Raw genomic sequence first — 16,507 nt, forward strand, 5'->3', positions numbered from 1 at the left:
TCGCTCTAGCTGCCTGCTTCCATGGCGTGCTTGAGGGCTTGGTGGTCTCAAGAAAGGTTCGGGGGGAGTTCTATTAAGAATAAAGAGGATGAATAGAAGATAATTCACCTCCATGCTAACAAAAGAGCAGATCCAATAAAAATAGGGATTCCTTGTATGGAAGCCCTGCACGAGAAGGATCCCAACCCAGAAGATTATACTGGGCAAAATGCTAATGCTGGTTTAGAAGCACCGCCCGAGCATTTACGCCGCCGATAGCCAGCAAGAATTAACGTTAGACTAGACACGGGCGTGATCATGAGCCAAATCAATTTTGCCCCTATCGGACGGTGAAAGCAGAGGCAAGAAGCCAACCAGTTTTTGGTCAGATACTATCTTAATCGTATAATCTCTTTAATCGCAAATACTTTCGGTCTTTTCTTAGCAAATGCATTTGAACGTTATCTACAGCGATAGAATCAGAAAGAATCGCTATAATGATTCAGAACTGTACCAAATCTGTGTGATTGTGTCTTCTAAATCAAGAGGATATTTACTCCTTGTTAAGGATATAGATTTTAACAAGTTGGGATACTTATCGATAGAGAAAAATTGAAGGGACTGGCAGAGATTTTGAATTAAAAATTTTAAAAAATAATTAAGTCAAACTCTACTCGAGCTAGAGCTCAAGCTCAATTTATTTAAATGAACATTAAAAACTAAATTTAAAATGGCCAATTAACCTTACCTTAACAAAGGAACATTCTGAAGTGTGCCCTTGACATATATATATATATATAATGTCAAGGGCAAGCTAGCTATTAGAGGCTCAATTGCAAGGCTTACTATAGCAGAGCTTTAAAACTCCATGGCACCCCATGACAACCTTAAAGACGGGAAAGACTTTTGGACAGGCCAAAGGATTCCCCGCACCTGGTAAAACAGTCCAAACCTGCAGGCATGTAGAACTATTACAGGCCACGTAATCAAGTGGCAGAGCTGACCATTCCATTCCATATATAGTCATAGAAAGATGAGGCAGAAAGATAGGAGCGGTGGAAGCTAGAATTGCTACGGTTGTCCCTCCCCGTCATGTGATAACAATAATAATAATATATGCTTGAAATTAATTAAGAAAGGAAAAAATAAAAACCAACCTCCGCCATAATCGCTCTCTTTGATCTTCGTTAATCTTCTCTTTTTACTCAGTCTCTTCACATCCAGCAAATCCGCTCCTATCAGACTCGTTCAGCACCAAAATGTTTTACGTTTTAACCATTTCAGTTTAATAAACTACTAAAACAATCACACGTCTCTCTCCCTCTCCCTCTCCCTCTCCCTCTTCCCCACTGTTATTAATAAATTTCCTTAATGTATACCTCCTCTCTCATTAACCATTCATGCTCTTATCATCTTCTTTGATGTTCACAACATGACTCTTAAGGGAGGCACCAGCCAAGCTTGTGCTTCGTGCAAGTATCAAAGGAGAAAGTGCTCCCCTGAGTGTCCTCTAGCGCCTTACTTCCCTCCTGACCAACCGAGGTTGTTCCAAAATACTCATAAGTTGTTTGGTGTGCGCAAAATCCTCAAGATACTTGAGAATCTTGATCCTCACCAACACGAGGAAGCAATGCGTTCTATCATTTACCAGGCCAATATTCGCGACAGGTTTCCTGTTCATGGCTGCTGGGGCATCATCTGTAAACTGCATTTCCAGATTCGGCAGGCCGAAGAAGAGCTCCGTGCTGTCCTTGCGCACCTTGAGATGTACAGGCAGCAGCAGCATCAACATCAGATTGCAGCTTTAACTGAGGATGTTCCATCCCAATTAGAATTAGGAATGGCGCCTCCTCAGCCTTGCTTGGCGCAACAATACTCCTACTCTATTGTTGGTAGTAATACCGGTTACAGCTCTAATTACTTGGATTCTAATGATAATGCTGGGAACTCACTCTGGGGTCAACATCCTTATGCTACTAACTATAACATCAATTCCATGCCAATTATTCAGTCTCAGCTAGCTGCTTCACAGCCACTAGCCACCCAACAAGAAATTGTTCAAGATTATGATGAGATGCATCCATTTTTTGATTCTATTGATGACAGGCAATCGTATATTGAAACTAAAGAACCATACGAATCAAGGTATGTTATCTCCCTTCATTATTTTTCTTCTTTCCTTCCACAGGTTGCGATTCGAAGAGATAGTTATTTCGATTAAACTTACTGTGCTAAAAGCTATTCGATCTTCATACATGTCTTAGTTTAATATCATACTGGTTTCCTGATTAATTTATGGTGAAAATTTTATGTATGCATGCATGCAGCTCAGAAGAATCATTGAAGGACACCGCACCATCTATGGAGCATGCTGCAGAGAATGAATTGAAGAGTGCTGCTGCATGTTTTAGTCTTACCAGTATCAATTGATTAGGAACAAGATAAGAGAACTGAGATAGCTTTTTATTTCAATTACATTACTTTCCCCCCCTTCTAATTAATGCCATAGAGTACATTCCACAATTTTGAGGTTCTGTTTTCTTTTCACTGTTTAGAATGAAGTTCTAGCATGCATAACTTGATTTTATTTTAGTCAATTATATAATCCCTCAACGCGTTAGTTTTCAGTGATCAAATCCATGGAGAATATGTTGATCAGGTTTTTGTGGATCAATATATTATGAACAATGACGGCAAACCCTACCCAGATTACTTCAAAATTTCTTTACTAGTATGAATTTATTCTTATACTAAACCCATTGGTTGTTGAAGCACTAAGGAATTACTAATTTGCTAATCAGGATATGAAAACATTAAGCGGCACAATTTCTACAGCAGCGGGCCACCGATTTCTAAATCAATGACCGAGTTATCAAGATCTTCGAGAAGGGTGTCGTTGAATGGGCTAGTTCAAGATTTTCAGTATGTGGTAGATGGATAATATAGTGGTCGTTTTGATTGAAGGTGTTTTGGTGTAAAGTTCCATGAAACAGATTCAAGATGAACAGAAGTAAAAGCAGACTTCGTTGATTGACATTTCATTAGACAGATGATGGAGGTATTGTTAGCATCCAGCAGGGAGTGGGAACAGGATGAGAAAATACAATGGCGGTGGCTTAGCTATTTGTGCTTATTTAAACTTCATGGCTCCACTATATGACGTTCTAGTCAGGAAGGGGTACATAACTACAGAAGGATCTAGTCAAATTATATGCTGTATCAGTATATAAACATAGTTTTTTTTTTTCTAAAACAAACAGGAAAAAAAAAAATCAAATGCGATTATGTCGAAAGAAGTTTCAACTCTTCTTCTCATTACTGTAGTATGTATGAGCTATATTTAGAAGAACAAGAGAAAACAGAAAATCCAAGCAACTTCATAAAAGCAGTCTTGAAAAAAACGGCTATTCTTTTTAGCAAAGAATTTTGGATTACTACATATCTCATCGAAGAAAGACTACCTTAGAACAAGTTATGAAGCTGCAACAAAATTATTATCACTCTCATCTAATGCAAGTGACAGAAACAATTATAAACAAGCTCATCATTCCATGTGGTATCTTGAGGAAAGAAATTGTTGACACTCACTTTGCATCAACAAGAGTCATAGAAGCCTGGTGTTGTATGAGCCACAGTATGGGCATTTGCGATATAGCCAATGGAAACGAGCAGCTCCTTTCTTCTCACAGTCATTACAGAGTATAAACTGCAATCCCTTTCACAATCCATCAAAGGATATATTTTATAACATTTCGCAAGAATAATGAGGGAAGGAGATCTATAAACCTGAGTTTGTCCAGAGTATTCATCTGGAATTTTTTCTTCAGCCAGTAATGCATCCAACATCTGAAAGTACACCTGAAAGATATTTGAACAGTTTAGTGAATGAAATTCAAGACGTCCCACAATAGTAAAGCAGCTGAATAAAACTAGCATGTGAATTGAATATTCAATGGCTTACAAAGAAGCCTGTTAAGCAGATAAGACCACAAAATTGTCAAAAATGAATGCAGAGAAATTCAAGACTGTCGAGAGAGCCACAACTATGTACACAGAGAGTTGTTTCTCCATAGAAACGCATATCTGGAGCAACAATGAAGATAGTTTCTTACATTAAAGTTGAATCAGAACTGAATACAAACTAGAACCTTTAATGTCTTGCCTGCTCATTTGTTCTCTGATAGGAATTAATTCATCTTGGAAATTATACACACTGATCCTTAAAGTTTAAAATGATATCACTTGAACAATTTCACAGCAATTACTGAGTTGTACTGATTTATCAAACTTAGCCACAGAAACAAGAGTTTTTCATGGTTATACCACTGCTCTGGTTCTATCCTGAAATTTAGAGATGAGATGAGCCCTAGAAGACAGGTCATACTAAATTTTGACCACTTGATCCTCAAAAGTGGTCAAATATATGTTAGAACTGCTTTAGCTTGAAGAACTTATTGTCAATAATCATAAACTTTTAAATTCAGCAAATCAGTTTCCTTCTTTTCCAAATCAGTAAATTTTATTCACAGTAAATTTCAGCTTTAGCATTGAACAAGTCATCTTTCAGAGTGCATTGATTACTTCTGGGAAAACACAATAAAGTGGAAATGATGATGAAGAATATGTTATAAGAATATGATATTAGTACTTGGGCAATACTTCAACCATCAAAAATACAAACTGCTTAAGAGAGAATGGAATATAGCGAGAGAGAAAAAACAAGAAAAAGAAACTGACTATGAAAAAGACAGAAAAACATAAGGTAACTGACCTGCATGTCTCCAAGTGACTTGCTACAGATTGGGCAGGTGTAGTGAGTGCAAGTATATTCCTAGCAGAAGCATAAGAAACACCAGTAAAATTATATAAATATACATTATTTGAAGAAAATGGCAGGTTAGCTTAGCCAGGCACCTGAAAACATGTTGAGTGCATCAAATGACCACAATAAAGGGCTTTCACAGGAGTGCTTGATGTGAAAATGTATTCATGGCAAATTGGACAGTTGTCCTCCAGACATTTTTCTCTGCATACATGAACGGAAAGAGACCTTGCCATGCAGGCATTGCAATTCATGCAATGAAAGTAATCGATGCCCAATCCCTTCCCCACTCGGCAGAGATTACAGTAAGGGCAGTGGTAGATTTCCCTATTGAACATATTCCATGTTAAAAGTTTGACAGTTTGGACTTTACAAAAAAAACTCAAATAAAATATATAGACAGAGACCTGATGCAGGAGAGCATTATTACCATATATAATTGTCAACATAAAAGGAAGATGATGAACAATAAAAGAGAAAATGTTGGAGTAAAGATTACAAATATTGAAAGCACATTGAACTTCTTGTTTTGAGAAGAGACACAGATAGCCTAAATAGCAAGGAAAGAATGTCCTTTACTATATGTTTTGAGATTATGTGGAAGATCAAAATTTGGATAGATCTGAACATTGAAGGGGAGGGTATAATTTTGTTATGATGAATTATGATGGGATTATCTTGCAATGTAAGTCCCGAATTATGATAATATACTGTAATGAAATTCTTGTAGACTCTGAAATCTAGCCACTGAGAAAGCAGACAGGATATATTTGTTTCTTGCTGCACATCCATTTTAACATCTGCATCTCAGCTACATTTAGAAACATGGAGCATATCTGAATGGGGACCAATCCAAATAGAACTACAATTCTTTTGTGTGACAGCATTTGATGAGTGAAAATTTAAGTTTGGCATATCTGAATTAAGGTTCTGCTATGCCTATATCAGCTTTGTTGGGCAGTGTTTGATATATGAAAAGTTGAGTTTGGCATTTCTTTCCTCTTCTAGATTTCAGGAATCTGAATTTATTGTGAGCCAAAGAACCCTTTGTGGTTTTCAAGGTTTAGCCTAGTGGATTCTGGTCAGCTAAGTAGATTCAAGGTTTCATATCTTTTGCCATTCCATCTACTTGTTCTACATCAATGTCTACTAACAGGTTTATTAAATTCACCTTTAACCTACTAGGATTTTCTATGCATAAGATTCTAATCTCATTTCTCCATTTAATCCGCCTATCCAACTAGGGCACCCGTAATATCCTCATCTTTATTCTCCTCTTGTTTAGTGACTAGTTGAAAATGATCAGACTCTATCGACTTTACTGTACATTGGTTAATAACCACCACATAACCATGTCATTGCTAAAATTGCAATGCATATACTTTGTTTTCAAGTTATTTACTAGACAGGGTTCCTTATTTCTCCAACACCTGCCAAAATATTTCCTTGGCACTCTTATCATAAACGTTCTCTAAATCATGAAGACCATAGGAAAGTCTCTTCTTCCTATATGTCTTATTCTTTTTTAGAGAAAAATAATCTCTGTAGACAATTTCCCAAGCATTAAACCTAATTTATTTTTCAGATCCTGTGGCATCTCAGTTAATCATACTTAAGCACCCTTTCGCAGAACTAAATACAGTATCTATTAAGTTTAGTGCCCAATATTTTGTGCAACTTTGTAGTTTGCTCATCCAACTTCTTTTTATCTAAGGGATAAGGGAGTTCCTCAAATTATCAAGTATCTTACTCGTTTTTAATATCTTATTGAATGCTTTCATCAACCACACCCCTCCCACAGTTCCACTTTCACTTAGCTTTTCCAAACTTCTATAGGAATTCAGCCAGGACTGTTTGCTCTCCTTATCCTCATCTTCTTCAGAGCCTCCTTCACCTATGACATCCAAATGCAACATGTATATTCAGAGTTTCTTGCACCTAATGAGGTTGTAAGATCTCAAAGATTTCCCCAGAGTGACCACTATCAAACAACTAGTCAAAATAAGTTCTCTTCCTTTCCTCAATCTTGTGTCTCTGACCAAGATTTGCTGATTTTCATTCTTGATATGCTCACCATGTTTCTTCAAAAATTGGAGTTGATAATGCCTGATTCAGTTAATTTTAAGGAAGATTTCTGACTTCTAGATTATCATACATATTGCATATCTACCTTCTGGCTGAAGAAGATTTTGATAACTTTGGGGAAAAAGAAAAATTAAAAAGCTTATCATTGTTTGAAGATTACCAATTCAACAAGATAAATTATTGTAAATTTGAGAAAAGTTCAAGTTTGTAAGGATGCATCACCTTTCATCATCAAGCAATTTGCAGATCCTGCAATAGTATCTTCCCATCGATAAATTATTACAGGAGACAGTTGAGCATGTTTCTCCAATTGGCTGTATAATCAAGCATTTCATGCACATCATCTTTGTAATAGCTCTCCTGCATAAGTAATATAAACATGTAAAGAACTAAAGGGAAAAAGGCCAACAAATTCAAAGGGCCACAAATAGAATGTTATTCAAAGTTTTGTCATACCTATCAGTTGAATGATCAGCCAACTCATCATGGCAACGTATGCACGTATAAATCTTGTTACAACAAGGCATGACAAGCTTACAGTTTCTTTTATAGTGTTTGCAACCCAGGATTGGTTCAGGAGAATCCCGATAAGATGGATGCTGACCTGGAATTTCTTCCCCACCATTACTTGAGATGGTTACTTCTGTATGAGATATCTTTTGATGAACAATCCAACGGCTGAAACAATATGGAGGCTGCTGTTAATATTCCATTAGCAGATAGGGGCAGAGGGGTCACAGAAAGAAAGAAAAAGAATGTAGTGCCTGAGCTTAACAGTATCTGCCAACATTGATGACTCTAATTAGCAAACATCAATAGATGTGGTTATATGTTTGCAATCATGGACAACTTCAAGTGTCATTAAGTGTTTAAATCAAGTTCTTTTTTATTAATTGTAAAGTAGCCATATACTATTGATGTTTGACTGGGGTTAAATAATTATTGCTTACATCATCTTTTTTTGGTTTCTTGATGTACCAAATAGCATAAATTGGTCTGTTGCTCCAACCTAGTGCACTAACTCTTAAAAGTAATTGATCAGACAGAATATTATCTTTTTCAATCTAGGGAAGTAAAGATTCTGGTTGAAATCAAAAGCATAAGTTTTATTGGTAGTCTTTCCTCAGTATGGAATGGAGGCACTAATGATGCCGATGAAGCCATTTTTCTAGTAGATTAACACATTATGCTTATGAAGTATCATAAATTTTTACACTATGGTAAAATTCTAAAATTATAACAATAAAGACAAGCTTAAACCCACCTCATTATCAGGTTCTGGATTATGAATGATTTCTTCTGATGATCCAAGGATGATTCGCGAGATACTCTTCTTATTGCTGCCTCCATATCGTCCTGACTCATTTTCAGAAGCCGCTCGTGATACTTGGACTTCAGAGTTAATTGAAAAGGCTGGCCTGGTTTATCAGTCTTATTTGTAAGATTAGAAACTTCATTAAATCTCTCCTTGTCACCCTCGCAAAGTAGTTTTTTACATTCTGAACATTCATCATTGTTTCGATCTCCATTATGTATATTTACTTTATCATCGAAACTTTCTTCTTCTTGCTTCTCAATATTAACACTATAAAAGTCTCTTTGTGAAAACTCAATGGTATCATAGAGATCATCACCTTGTTTGTCAAAGGCTTCTGTAGGCAGATATCTTGCAATAATATCCAGAGGATCAGGAGTACATGAAGTATTCAACTCCGTTGCCACATGAGCTATGTCATACCCTTCCCACCATTCTCGCAACCAGTCATCAAACATTGTATTTTTTGTCACATTACGCCATAAAGACATCATTTCACGTTGTTCCTCAGGTGTTAAAGAACCAAGAAGCCAGGGTATCATATCTTGTAACGTTTTGGCTTTAATGTTCCCTAGCATGCGTCCAATGATCTTTTCTTGCTCTTGGATGGAGAAGCATTCTCTAAACATGGGCCAAAGTTCAACTTCTTCTCGATGAACATGGTCAGACAGTAGTTTATGCATTGACTTGCATGTATAATGGAGTTTCATACATAGTCGATTGTGTTTCACCAGTATCTGATCCTGCTTTTCCAAATCATCAGTAGAAGCGGAAATGTGCAGTTCAGACATCTTATCTAACAAGTGGCTAACTTCATTAAAGTATTCAACTTCAAGCTTGTGGTCAATGGTGTAGGAGTGGCTAATGTTTCGAACTTCTTCCTTAGCTTCCAGGGCTGGAAAGACAATTTCATCCTCTGCATCACTATGGAATTGATACCAAAACTGCAGGAGATGGAAGTGTCGGTGGAACTCTGTTAGGAATCCGATGTTTTCAGCTAGTTTAACCGAACCAAAGACAAGGTCTTCCAAGTCTTTCATGAGAGCCTTGTGGAAGAAAAAAATGAAATCCAACGGTATTGGTTGATTGATAGTTGGAGCTGAAGAACTCTCTCCACCAGGCAATTTAAGAAAAGCATCCGATGCCCATAATGTTCCAGGAAAAAATATGTGCAGATTTATTTCGCTAGTGTAGGATGTGTCACATGCCTTACCTCTGTGGGAACCAGGAGATAAAGCATAAGAAAGAAAATTTTTACCCTTGTTCGCAGAGACCAGTTCTATATTATTAGATTTAGATTCTTTACAAGTCTGAGTCTGTGAGGATAAGGAAACAACATCCTTGATTTGCTCAGGTAGAATAGAATATCTGCTCCTGAACACTTTCTCCAAATCCTTGCAGAAATTTTCCATGGAGGTTTTGCCTGAATAACCGATGTGGAACCACTCAAGTAAAAGGGAAGTGAAAGATTTGTTGGCTAAAACTTCCCCCAAATTCATGCTATCAAGAATGGACCTGGATTCATTTTTAGACAAGTGAATTGCAAACCAAGTGATTGCACACTTCAGTAACCCCAGTGGCATAACATGAAGGCTCATGTACAAAATCTGCAGCTGTGTTTCAAGGCTGCAGTTGTTGCTAATAAAGGGAAATACCTGATAAAGACAGGAATCTGTCATTTGACAATGTGGTGAATGGTATGTAATGACTAATCACTGACTAGTGTTGGATCAAGACTTCTGCAACATGACAGAAAAGAAGATAACAAAACAGTACCTTGGTTTCATAAAAAATAAATTGTTTGGTAAGATCCATCGCCAAAGATTTCATTTCTTGGCAAAGCTTCTCTACAAACTTGCATGATGGTAAGCCCTTTTGACAATACAGCAACTTGTGTAGGCTTTCTATGTGATTTTCAATGGAGGACTGCTCACTGGAGGAAGGGAACATGTGTTTGTTCGCAAGCTTTAACACAGGGAAAAAGAACCTCTTCAATGCAATGCTGTTTACAAGAAAACATCCCGTAAGAAATATATAAAATGAACAAAAAGATGATAGATATTTGCAAGAAAAAAATCAAAATATACAACCTGGAACCTTATGAAATTGAGTTGTCTAGTAAAACAGAAATTTCAGAGTTAGCTATGATAATTACCTGTAAAAGATAATCACATCAGCGAGAAATTTCAGCCTGAAGAGTATTGAATCTACAGTTAAAGCACTGATTAAGGTTCTAATCTGATACAACTCTTCCAAAATTTCTTTCCACTCTTTCTGGATGGCAACATGCCAAAGATGTAGATAATCAACCAGACTTTTTCCAACGTCAGTTTGGACACAATGTTTCCTTCTTCGTTGATTTTGTTCCAAAAGCCTCTTAGAGGATTGCAATTGCAGTATGCTTTTCATCTTGTTGGGTACATCCTGATTTCCTTGTCTAATCCTGATGCAAGCCCTAGGAGAGGATTGATCATTTCTAAGGAGCCAAGAAATTACCACCTTCAACACCATATGAGGTAATCACAGTCAGAGTGTTGATTTATACTAGGAAGAGAAATTAGCTCAGGATCTACCTCTTGCAATGATTCTTCCTTGGGTACCATTTGTCTGATGCATTGTACAGTCTCCACTTGTTTTTCTGGACAAAAAAAGGAGTACATCCATGGCAACAAATCCTCCAGCACAATCACAGGGACGCTGCAAATGAACTGCCACACAAGTGAAGCCTGTTCACTGGGAGAGAACTGCTGCATAAGCAAAGGAAAAACCTGTACCCCGAGGCATATACATACACCATGGTTATGATATTTCTAATACAAAGAACAAAAGCTTGAATCATGTCAAACATGATGTGCAGTGCATGAAATTATCTGATTGAATGTTGTTCAGAGAATTGGTTAGATAGCTAGTTTATTTTGAACTCATCCTAGTCTTGCAATTCATTGTAAGATCTTCCAAAGAACTCCTGGATGGATTTAGTTCAACAATTATGAAAGCTAGCAGGAGGCAACATCCTGTTGGGCATCAGTTGAGGAATGAAGACTAAATGGAAGCTGCATCATGAAAGAAGTAAGTAGTACAATCCTTTTTCCAGGTTTTTTTCTAAATTGAGTCCTTCATCTTCCTCGCTTAAATGAAAATGTACAGTTGGAGCCTGGGATGACCATCAGTTTTACCTAGTGAGTCTAGCATCACAGCACTGACTATTACTTTATGTGATAAATTATTGCAAAATTATTTTTTATGTTTCCAAATAAATTCCAAAAGGGTAGGAATAATCTACAGTTGCATAAAAGGAAATGCTTGCTCTAATTTGTTGTTGGTAACAGGTAGGCTTAGTTGGTATGCTCGTCCATTAGTGGTACATTGAAGCACATATTAAGGTGGTTACTAGGTGTTGCATCTGACATTAGGCATATTTATGAATTAGTTTAGTATAATGTTGAAGGCAGTAGACCAATTGTTGTAGTAGCAAAACCAAGAGCAGAGAACTGCATAGGAAGCTGCATAATTTTTTTGCCCCTTTCTTTTGCAATTCTTGCATGTCTTCTTCATCTGTCTTTAGGATGCCAACAAAAACAAACTTGGTGCCCAAAGTTGGCCTCTCATTCATTTCTATTTTTCACCATAGAAATTCAAAATTTTATTGAATATAATAGGAGATTTAGCTGCCAATTTGAATGATCCAGATGGCGCACCATGGTGTTCAAGAAGCTTTCTGGTCCACGCGCAAAGGATATTCAAATTTAGAATAGAGGTATATTAGACAAAAAGCAAATTCTGAAAGCTTCATGAGTGATTATTGACTAAGCCAAAAATGTCTGAAATGCAACAATACTAATTTCAAGTGATTGCTCTTTGACATCCAAAAGAGGCCTATCCTTTTCCATGCAAACCGTTCATATACAGAAATGTACCCAAATGGTATAGCAATCAGAAGTTTTTTATTTATTTATTTTAGAACCGTGTTTCAGTTCAAAAGCAAAAAACAAAACATGTTAGTGCAGTACCAGTGAAAGCAATTGATAACAAAGTGAAGAAGAAAAATTCTGCACGTTGCCTGGAGAGTGCACCAGGAAAAAAAAAAAAACATTGTTCATGGTGAAACACAGTAAGTAATTCATGTGACTAACAGTATCAGGAAAAACAAATGGTTACCTGCTCTTCTTCTTTCAGCATATGCTGACAAATGGAGGACTGCATGGTGCCGATGCAAACTACAAGTTCCTGAAAGGGCTCCAAACCACTTTTATTTTCCTCCAATCGGTCCAACCAATGAAAAATAGTTCCAAAGAGGTCATGGATGCTTTCATGCTCAAGCGAATATGTACGGGCAACATTTTTAATGCAGGTATCTAATGCAAGAAAGATAACCTGCCACATGAAAACAACTCATAATTGCTAAATCATATACATGAACAAGAAGCACAAACTTAAGAGCATGAAAGTCAAAGTACATGGCGTTTTGAATTTTAAGAGATCAAAATCTCACTCCCCTGGTTTCAAAATTATGTCCCAAGTAAATATCGTTACTAACGTGCATCAATCAAGCAAATTAAAACTCTCTTGTTCATTGGGTACATAATATAAACATGTTTAATATGAGGATTACGTATCTTTCCCTAATCAGTTATACAATCTGTGGAGCATTTACATATGTTGACCATCTATCTTAACAAACCCAACTATGAAGGGATGAAGCCCGACTTATTAGCATTCCTAAAAGCTTTGAATTAAGGAAACTTCTCCGCAAATAAACTGTGGTGACTATGAAAGTCAACTTCATGTATTTGTTAGCTCATATTCTTTGATTAAGTAATTAAATAATTATTCAGAAATGAGAGAGGCTGCTTACCTGAATTTTTCCAAGTAAACATTACAATCCCCCCCCCCCCCTAAAATAACCAATTGCTCATCGGATTTAGAAATATCACCAAAATTCAATTGCATGTTCTGCTTGTTTGCTTAGAAATCTAGGGCACAGATAATAAATTCTATCTCGATCAAGCCTAATTCTGACAAATGCTAGAGCTAAATTTTACTTTGCATAACTAAAACGAAAAAAAAAACCTTTTTCATTTATTTCTCTTCTTCAATTTTCTCAGCAACCACAACAAAAAAAAAAATCACAATAGATAAGCTTGTGGTCTGTTATTTATATATACACACACACCTCATCTTCGGTAGCTGTGTGATACTTATACGCAAGTTTGAGAAAATCGAATCTTCGACGGAGCTCAACTACCAGCTCGGGTCGACGAGCCTCACTCTCAGCCTGGGAGGCCGTGACTGCCAGACGGCGGAGGTCAGCTATCTCCACCCGCAGTGCCTTGTGGAAATGAACAAGCAAAAGTATGGGAGCGTCTGTGAGCCGGACATTGGAGAAACACTCCGCCTCCACCACGGCCGGCGGCCATGGCGACTCCGCATCTCTCTCCTTATCCGGCGGTAATTTCGGAGAATCGCCGACGCCGGAGCTGTCCATATAATTGTAACATTAACGGAGGCGATCGAGAGAGGGGGGGGAGGTTTGGCATCGGAGAGGGAGAGAAGGATATAGCTGCAGGAAAGTTTGGGATTAGGGTCTCTCTGTAGTAAGATTGATAGATTGATTATTTTAAAAATTATGATGATGTATTGATGATTTGTATATTTGTCTGCCACGAAGCGCGATTGAGACGTTATACCTAGCAGCTTTGTTTTTTCGCTATTGACTTTGGAATCCCAAGCGCGCGCCAATTCTAATTTCTAAATAAGTTTGGAGAGATGTTTAGGTATTTTCCAAGCATCGGTTTCTCACGCCCATGATAGTAGGATCCATTGTGATCATCATGGTGGATCTCTCTTTCGTGCTTTTGGAATCGGACCACCGCATGGATACCTAACAATTTCTCATAAATCCAATTCGTACCAAGTTCATAGCGTTGGAGGATTAAGCTAGGACCGAGTCTCTGGTTGACAATGGATTTGAAATCGAGCTAGTAACAAGTCTAAAGGTGCTTGTACATCAGTTCGAGTTAGAGTGTATTTGGTATTGCGGTAGTTATTATGGTTGTGATTTGAAAAAAGTTATTTTATAAAAAGTATTTTTAGTTGAGGTTGGTTTGAAAAAATTGGTGTTTAGTTAAAACTGTGTTTGAAATTGAGGTTGAACAAAAAGTACTTTAATGTGTTTGGTTAAGAATATTTTTGAAATTGAGGTTATAAAATAATTTAATATATATATATATATATATATATATATATATATATATTAACCTCAATTTAAATATTAATATTAATGGTTTTTAATTTAAATATTGCTATTACATCGTGAAATAAATTATACTTTATATAAAAAAAAAAATTATTGTTCCATTAAACTATCTACAATTTTATTACATACAAAATTCATCTGATAAGAACTACAGTTTTGATGATTTTTAGAGCGTGCAATAAAATTAGATAAAATATTATCAGAAATAAAATTGAGATTACAGTACAAATAAATTTAATTCAACTTAAACTAATTTTTTTAAAAAAAAAATTACTATCACATTCACGTGAATAATGCGAGTGAAATCAATTAACTGCACTGGTTTTTCAAAAAAAAACTGTTAACTGGTTTTTCAAAAAAAAAAATTGTTTAAGTGAACAGTGCGAGTGAATTAAAATTCACTCGCACTGTTAGAGGAATGATGCACTGTTCACTAAACAGTGCAGCATGGTGCAGCCGCGAGAAGCAGGTAGGACCTGCTTTCGATTTCCATGCATTTCAAACGCATAATTTGATGGGACCCATGAATAGGAACTTACGTTTTTTTTTGTTACCAAACGTTGTTGCATCTGCGTTTTAAGCAAAACACAGATGCAACAACGTAGACAAACACGCTCTTAGGGTTAGTGATGGCAAGGATTGAATCAAAGTAAAACGTTGTTGAATCGAGATAGCAGGGGTGCTATGTGACAGTAGAATATTGGATTGATTGGGTTCAAGGTTCTCGGGAGTTGCTCAAGAACTCAAGGTTTGAGATGGATTTGGATCTATGTACCGAGTATGGAATGCCAAAGATAGAGTCAAGATCAAGTTTGTGGCACTTGAAGTCAAGTACGAGAAACTTAGGTGTTGATTTCTAAAAGCCTAAGGGGCAAGTTTAAGGTGTTGAAAGGTCAGGCTGGGACTATATCATGAGCAATAACAAGGAGGGTCAGGCTAGGATCAAGAGTGTGTTTCAGATTATGGTAGATGTTGTATTTTAAAGTGTTTTTCACTTGAAAATACATTAAATAATTTTTTTCTAAAATTTATTTTTAATATCAGCAAATCAAAACAATCCAAAAATATTAAAAATATATAATTTTAAGTTAAAAAATCAAAATTTCTCAAAAAACAGGTTAGACCACAAAAACAAATATTATTTATGTCATGAGCAGTAATGAGGCTATTCAAGTTTGAGTATGGGGCACCTTAGGTTTGAGAGTGGGTCAAGTTCACAATGTCCAGGGATTGGATCAAGTTCGGATTAGGATGATGTTGGAGCAAGAGCATCTCAGATTGAGTTAAAAAATGCTTCAAATTAGCAAAGACTAAATTCAAGGCGTCTAAGATCAAGATCGGTGTATTTTTAGATTAAATAGAGAATGGGTAACAAACTCTTGAACTTCAAATAACATGAACATCAATATCAATAACTTGAATATTCAATTAAGACTATATGTGTTTTATAAATAAATAAAAATAACTATCCAACCAACCAAGTTTTCAATTTTTGAAAAAACAACTTAAAAAACAAAAACAAAAAATGGAAATGTTATCAAATGCTCCATTTTTTTAATGTATTTACTTCTCGCATTTTGGATTTGAATGAAAAGGAAAGGGTTGGAAAGAAATTTCTTGGAAATTGTTATAAAATTTATAATTATATATATTGAATGCTCATTAGAATTTCTTGAATTTCATAATTCTTGGGTTTAGTCTCTTGGTTTTCCATGACACTTAGGTTTTCTAGTGTCCTTTAATGTTCTCATTTTCTTCTCTTATAAAAAGACTATTTGTCTTGTATTTTGTGTATTGAAAAAATATATAATAAAATATATGAATTTCTCTTTTAAGTTTTATTATGAACATATATGTTCTTACTTGAAATCTTGGCATGCATGAAATCCTATGTTACGTGGCTTGTATCAATTGCCATATTTTTTTTTTCATTATCGTTCATACTTTATGGAATATATTTGGTTATATATATTATTTTGGCAGATTTTCTTTTCTTTTATTCATCAAGATTTAAAGTTCTTGAAGAACTAGTATTGTATGTCCCTGAAGA

General features: G+C 36.1%; 2 protein-coding genes across 8 annotated transcripts; one reads left to right on the forward strand and one right to left on the reverse strand.

The window, feature by feature from the left end:
- Window positions 1-624: 624 nt before the first annotated feature.
- On the reverse strand, window positions 625-13,976 carry LOC7474850 (zinc finger protein BRUTUS-like At1g18910). Of its 7 annotated transcripts, XR_008057463.1 has the most exons (14): window positions 13,375-13,969; window positions 12,360-12,575; window positions 10,775-10,969; window positions 10,357-10,700; window positions 9,978-10,203; window positions 8,151-9,856; window positions 7,343-7,564; window positions 7,109-7,246; window positions 4,894-5,128; window positions 4,751-4,810; window positions 3,766-3,837; window positions 3,568-3,685; window positions 1,137-1,738; window positions 625-931 (listed from the first exon to the last, which is right to left on the reverse strand). XR_008057463.1 is itself a non-coding variant. In XM_024586243.2 (13 exons), the coding sequence occupies exons 1-12, from the start codon at window positions 13,684-13,686 to the stop codon at window positions 3,584-3,586; spliced, it is 3,828 nt and encodes a 1,275-aa protein (XP_024442011.1). In that variant the 5' UTR covers window positions 13,687-13,969; the 3' UTR covers window positions 625-931; window positions 3,568-3,583. The 7 variants fall into 7 exon arrangements, 4 of the variants coding, with proteins under 4 accessions (XP_024442011.1, XP_024442014.1, XP_024442009.1 ...); XR_008057464.1 differs by lacking the exon at window positions 4,894-5,128 and having other exon boundaries at window positions 13,375-13,976; XR_008057462.1 differs by having other exon boundaries at window positions 3,568-3,837; window positions 13,375-13,973.
- LOC7462525 (LOB domain-containing protein 27) lies at window positions 1,412-2,606 on the forward strand. Its single transcript, XM_002321504.4, has 2 exons — window positions 1,412-2,124; window positions 2,307-2,606. Exons 1-2 carry the CDS (start codon window positions 1,412-1,414, stop codon window positions 2,407-2,409), a joined length of 816 nt encoding a protein of 271 aa, XP_002321540.1. The 3' UTR covers window positions 2,410-2,606.
- Window positions 13,977-16,507: the final 2,531 nt, after the last annotated feature.

Source organism: Populus trichocarpa, chromosome 15 (assembly GCF_000002775.5).
Source record: "Populus trichocarpa isolate Nisqually-1 chromosome 15, P.trichocarpa_v4.1, whole genome shotgun sequence".
Lineage (NCBI taxonomy): Eukaryota > Viridiplantae > Streptophyta > Magnoliopsida > Malpighiales > Salicaceae > Populus > Populus trichocarpa.